The sequence below is a fragment of the Ursus arctos genome, chromosome Y, assembly GCF_023065955.2.
Source record: "Ursus arctos isolate Adak ecotype North America chromosome Y, UrsArc2.0, whole genome shotgun sequence".
NCBI lineage: Eukaryota > Metazoa > Chordata > Mammalia > Carnivora > Ursidae > Ursus > Ursus arctos.
The window spans coordinates 30,057,704-30,063,578 of NC_079874.1; the positions used below are offsets into that span (position 1 = coordinate 30,057,704).

General features: G+C 62.8%; 1 protein-coding gene across 1 annotated transcript; it reads left to right on the plus strand.

Annotated features, from left to right (window-relative positions):
* Window positions 1-1,074: 1,074 nt before the first annotated feature.
* Window positions 1,075-4,353, plus strand: LOC130544378 (ADP/ATP translocase 3). The gene is made up of 4 exons (XM_057315893.1): window positions 1,075-1,321; window positions 1,977-2,463; window positions 3,111-3,251; window positions 3,777-4,353. The coding sequence occupies exons 1-4, from the start codon at window positions 1,211-1,213 to the stop codon at window positions 3,932-3,934; spliced, it is 897 nt and encodes a 298-aa protein (XP_057171876.1). The 5' UTR covers window positions 1,075-1,210; the 3' UTR covers window positions 3,935-4,353.
* The last annotated feature ends 1,522 nt before the right edge of the window (window positions 4,354-5,875 follow it).

Sequence of the window (5,875 nt, forward strand, 5' to 3'; positions counted from 1 at the left end):
AGGACGGCTCCGCCCGCGGGTCTTTGGGGTGAGTGTGGGGGTGGGTGGGGACCTGACCTTAGGAGTCTTGGGGCGAGCCTGAAGGTCGCGACCAGAACTCGAGGATCAGCAGGGAGGGCCAAAGGGTCGCGATTAGGGATGGGAGGGGGAAGGGGGAGTGATGGTGATGGGGCGAGCTCGGGGATCACGACCTGACCTCGGGGGTCAGCAGAAAGAGCTAAGGGGGGCGGGGCGCCTGGGTGGCACAGCGGTTGGGCGTCTGCCTTCGGCTCAGGGCGTGATCCCGGCGTTCTGGGATCGAGCCCCACATCAGGCTCTTCTGCTATGAGCCTGCTTCTTCCTCTCCCACTCCCCTGCTTGTGTTCCCTCTCTCGCTGGCTGTCTCTATCTCTGTCGAATAAATAAAATAAAATCTTTAAAAAAAAAAAAAAAGAAAGAAAGAGCTAAGGGGTAGTGGTCAGGAATCGGAGGCGGTGTTCGGGGCGGGCCGGGGGTCGCGATCGGGCCTCGGTCAGCGCGATGCGCCAGGGGCTGGGGGTCGGGGGTCTGTGGGGTAAGCCCGGGGGTCACGACCTGACCTCGGGGATCAGCAGGAAGAGCTAAGGGGTCGCGGTCCGGAATTGGGGCGGCATTCGGGGCGGGCCCGGGGATCGCGATCGGGCGTGGGTCAGCGCGATAGGCCAGGGGCTGGGGGTCGGGGGTCTTCGGGGCGAGCCCGGCGGCGACAGCCGGACCTCGGAGGTCACCGGGGCGAGCCCCTTCCAGCAGTTTGGAAAAACCCGGGCTCGGGGACCCGGCGACGCCCGGCCTCCTCCGCCCGCTGAGTGCGCCCGGGCCCCACGGTGACCTTGACAAGGTCACGGTGGCTGCCGAGCCCCCCGGCCCCCACGGCTCATGGGCGGGGCCCCGCTCCCGCCATGCCCCGGGGCGCGGCGCGCGGGAAGGGGCGGGGCCGCGGCAGGGAGCGGCCAATGGGAGCGGCGCTAGCGGGCGCGGGGCGGGGCGCGGCGCGGCTCCCGGCAGCCCGCGGGGGCGCGGCGCAGCCAATGGGCGCGGCGGGCGGGGGCGCGGGGCGGGGCGTCGGGCCCTTAGCGGCTGCGCGCTGGCCGCCCCGTCTTTTCGGTCCCGGCGGCGGCAGCGCTGAGCCCGTGGCGCCCACCCTCCGGCTCTCCGCGCCTGCACTCCGCTGTCCGCCCGCTGCGCCGCCACCATGACGGAGCAGGCCATCTCCTTCGCCAAGGACTTCCTGGCCGGAGGCATCGCCGCCGCCATCTCCAAGACGGCCGTGGCCCCGATCGAGCGGGTCAAGCTGCTGCTGCAGGTGCGGGGCGGACTGCGCGCGCTCGGGGGCGGGGAGGCCGGGGCCGGGGCGCTGGGGGTGCGGGGGGGGGGGCGGTGAGAGCAGGGCGGGCGGGCCGCGTGCAGCGAGGCCGCCGGGCGGACGGGCGCCGGAAGTGGGAGGCCGCGCCGCTTTGTCCGCGCGCCGCCGGCTTCCGGAGCCGGCCTCGCGTCACGTGGGCGCTGCAGCATGCGCGGGGGCGGGGCCGCGGGCGCGCACGCGCGGTCCGCGCCGGGAGGGGGTCTCCGCGCGTGCGCCCGGGACGGGAGCCGCCGTCCCCCACCCCCGCCACCGCCAACTTGCCGACGGGGGCGAGTGAGCCGCGGAAGCGAGGCTGGTGCCCCCTTTGCTGCGCGCGGAGTCTTGTCTTGTCTCTGAACCGGTCGGTGCGGTTGCAAACCTGGTAGGAAGTTGTCACAGAGCTGGCGCGCCGCTGGCAGCATTGTTGCAATGTGCAGTCGCAACATTGTTGCAACGCGTTCTGATGCGGCGCCGTTTACGATCCCCCTGAACGGGTGTCCGGACAAGTCAGCGCGCTCAGATGCACCAGTTAGCTGTCTAGGGACACGCCTGCCCGTGGGGCGGCTGCGCGGACGGGCTGGAGCCCCTCTTGCGAGCCCGTCCGTCCGTCCTGCAGGTGCAGCACGCCAGCAAGCAGATCGCCGCCGACAAGCAATACAAGGGCATCGTGGACTGCATCGTGCGCATCCCCAAGGAGCAGGGCGTGCTGTCCTTCTGGAGGGGCAACCTGGCCAACGTCATCCGCTACTTTCCCACGCAAGCCCTCAACTTCGCTTTCAAGGATAAGTACAAGCAGATCTTCCTGGGGGGCGTGGACAAGCACACGCAGTTCTGGAGGTATTTTGCCGGCAACCTGGCCTCGGGCGGGGCCGCCGGAGCCACCTCGCTCTGCTTCGTCTACCCCCTGGATTTCGCCAGAACCCGTCTGGCCGCCGACGTGGGCAAGTCCGGCACCGAGCGGGAGTTCAGGGGCCTCGGAGACTGTCTGGTGAAGATCACCAAGTCCGACGGCATCCGGGGCCTGTACCAGGGTTTCAACGTCTCTGTGCAGGGCATTATCATCTATCGGGCAGCTTACTTTGGCGTGTATGACACCGCCAAAGGTGAGTGTGTCCTTGTGCTGGGGCTCCAGTCACCGACGTCGCTGGTTTCGCGGTCCCAGGGGTGGGAAGTGTGACATCTGGTTGTTGCCGTTCCTGAGGTCGCCTGGGTGTGTAGACGGTTTTGCCCATGTGTCCTCATGTCTTCCGTGTGTCTGGGTTTCGATTTTTTAAAGGGTATTGGTGGTGTTGGGTCAGGGGGCACCCCGATGAGCTCACTTTAAGTTAATTGTCTTTTTTTTTTAAAAGACTCTGTATTCTTGGGTAGGAGGGGTGGGGGCTTTAACATGAATTTTAGGGGGTGCACTTCACACCCTGAAAGCAGGCCTAGGCGTGCTAGCTTCGAGGGCTGGGGTGCCTGCAGCAGAACAGCTGCGAGTGTGTGGTGCGCCCACTTCCCGGGACTTGTCTGATCTCTGCTGTACAGAGAAGCTGCTCCCAGGCAGTAAGTCCTGGCCTCTGGGACCCCGTGGCCTGCAGGTGGTTCCCCCGCCTTCCCTGCCGCGCCCCCAGCAGGCCCTGTAGCAGAACCGGTCCTGATACCCAGTGATGATCTGATTGTCGTAACCTTCATGTGGAGCCAGGGTGGGCAGTGGTTGTAGTGCTTTGTGGGCAGCTCCAGGCCCTAACACTGGCTGGTGACCCCCCAGGCATGCTCCCGGATCCCAAGAACACCCACATCGTCGTAAGCTGGATGATCGCGCAGACGGTGACAGCCGTGGCTGGCGTGGTCTCCTATCCCTTCGACACCGTCCGGCGGCGAATGATGATGCAGTCGGGACGCAAAGGAGGTATCGTGTCTCAGTCCCAGTGACTGTGGCTCATTCTGGGGAGATGAGAAAATGCAAGAGCTCCTTGAACGAGTGGCCCTGTGGCCTCAGCCCATAGGAGGGGTGGGCTAGGAGATGAGGCATTTCCCAGGGGGCTTTGGGACAAGATTTTGTGAACTGGCTTCACGGGGTGGGGGAGGTCCTCGTCAGTGACCATAATTCTTCTCCAGGCAGTTCTAGACACCTGCGGTCCTGCCACGTACCTGCCGGCGCCCTTGCTCCTGCCCTTCCTTTGCCGTTGTCTCTCTAGAGTGGCCAGGGGCCTTGCACTGATCCCGGGGGTGGTCATGGGGCTCCGTGGTGGCTAGGGGCTTGAGTTCTGGGTATATCGTCTCTGTCCACCCCACCCGCAACAGTGGGCTGGGCCAGGGCTGTGAATCTGGGCCATTGCTGTGCAGACCCTCATTTTTCCCTGTGATCAGAAATTCAACTCACCCAGTGATTGGCATCTGATTTCGGTGTCTAACGAGTCTCTTCCTCTTGCAGCGGACATCATGTACAAGGGGACCGTCGACTGCTGGCGGAAGATCTTCAAAGATGAAGGGGGCAAAGCCTTCTTCAAGGGCGCGTGGTCCAATGTCCTGAGGGGCATGGGGGGCGCGTTCGTGCTGGTCCTGTATGACGAGCTGAAGAAGGTCATCTAGACATTCCTCCTCCAGACCAAGGGACCAAGGGAATCCTGTAGAATACTTTTAACTGTTACGGACCATTGATCTTCGAGAAATTCCAGTGTCCTTGTCCCGGCCAGATCATGAGTAGAGGGCTGGGGAAGGTTCCAAAGGGGGCTCATTGTGATCGACCATTGGCACCAGATTCCATGTATTGATTACGGGGGGAGGGGAATCACGAGGTCTTTGTGGGTCCACAGGCCGGCAGCTCTGCCACACAGACCTTAGAGTCCCGGTGCTTGGGGGACCCGAGTTGTGTTTAAGTATTTATTTAAAAAAAAAAAGAATCATGTCTCCATTTGTACTTAAGCACTATTCTCTTTTGCACAGCCGAATATTTGCAATTATGTTTCATGTCGGGCATTCTGCAAAACCATAAAAAAACGGGACACAGAGTCTGGTGGTTTGTTTCCAACTGAGCGGCCTTGTGGGGTTGGGCGTGCTGAGCCGTGGGGTGGAAGACACGAGGGGTCAGGGAGGCCACATTCTGCCTCACGGTGGTTCCTCCAGCGGCCTTGCAGAGTGGGATTCATAGCACCCCAGCGGGGAGGGGATAGAAACTGAAACCTGGTCATCTGCAGCTCAGAGAGACCGCCCTGGAGTGGTAGACAAGCCAAAGTGAGGGAGCCGTGGGGCGTCTGAGCCTCCCTGCCCCAGTGGACTTGGCAGGAGACCTTCCTGAACCTGCCATGAGCTTCTGGGGCCCTCTAATCCCCGCATGGAAGCAGTACAGTGTAGCTAGTTTTCCTGCTGAGAAAAACCAGCCCAGAGGTCACCACAAGCAGCCACATCCTCCTACGGAGGCCAGTTCTGCACAAAAACTGGCATTCCCTGCAGGAGAAAGTCTCCTCCAAGCTGAATGCTGAGTCCTGGCATTGCTTTGGCCTGTTACGTGCGTGACCTGGCCTAGGAAGGCCAGCTGTGGGTTCTGGAAATTCTCCTGGGCGGGGACATCCTGGACGTGGAAGACTGGTTTGTGTGGCAAGTGCAAGTGCTTGTCTCTGCCACAATGTGGGGTCCAGTGAGAGACAAGGCAGTTTGTGCTTCGTCCAGGGTTGCGGGGCAGGTGAAAAGGGGACGGGACAGGACCGCGCACCCTTACGCTTGCGTTAACCCTGCCTGACGCCAGCGAGGAGCCTGGCTTTCTGATCCGCTGGAGCCCTGGTGGTCTGGGCAGAGCCACTCTGGCCATGGACGTGGCCTCGCAGCTGGAGCCCTGTTAACGGCCTCAAAGGCCTGTTTTCACCCCGTTCCTGTGCGGCTGGTTGAGCAGGGTCCGTCCCTTTATGCAGGCAGGCCCTTTTTACCTTAGCTAACAGGCCCCCAAGTAACCCACCAGTGTTGGCAGCCTCGTAGGGATTCTGGGAATAGTCTTTTTGCAGTGACGCTGGGGTAGGTTTGAGCGGGATTGGTTCTGCAATGTAGGGCGTTTGCTTACTGCCCTACACGAAATGTTCCAAAGGGCAAGGGGCCCTTTCGTGAGTCAAGGTGCCGAGCACGGTGTTTTGGGGGAGCCCTGCCCCTGGGAGACTCTAGTTCATGAGAGGCCGGCTGTGTCCGTGTCTGCATCCTTGCCCACGGTTTACAGCTGGCTGTGCAGTGCAGATCCATGGCAGGAACCCACAACGTGGGCAGTGCAACTCAGGCCATTGGGGCGGGGGGCGGTGGTGGGGACAGCCAGGCCCCTGGGCTTCCTGTGGGGGTGGGGTGGAGTGGGGGTGGGGGCAGCCTCTCCACATCAGGCGGTCACACAGAAGGCGGCAGGAAAACCAGAGTCAGAGAACCAGGCAGAAACTCGGACCAGCCAGTCCAGCTGACGTGTTAGCAATCTGGATGGGGCCCATTTCAGGAGGCTGGAGGGAGGGGCCGGGGGTGCCCTGCGTGACGGGCTGTATCCCACCCCCCGAGTCCAGGACC

What these genes read in the sequence shown, in the direction of transcription:
- LOC130544378 (XM_057315893.1), top strand. Translation starts at nt 1,211, where the DNA reads ATGACGGAGCAGGCCATCTCCTTCGCCAAGGACTTCCTGGCCGGAGGC. An exon ending in GGGTCAAGCTGCTGCTGCAG is followed by an intron (nt 1,322 to 1,976) that starts GTGCGGGGCGGA and finishes TCCGTCCTGCAG; the next exon opens with GTGCAGCACGCCAGCAAGCA. An exon ending in CGTGTATGACACCGCCAAAG is followed by an intron (nt 2,464 to 3,110) that starts GTGAGTGTGTCC and finishes GTGACCCCCCAG; the next exon opens with GCATGCTCCCGGATCCCAAG.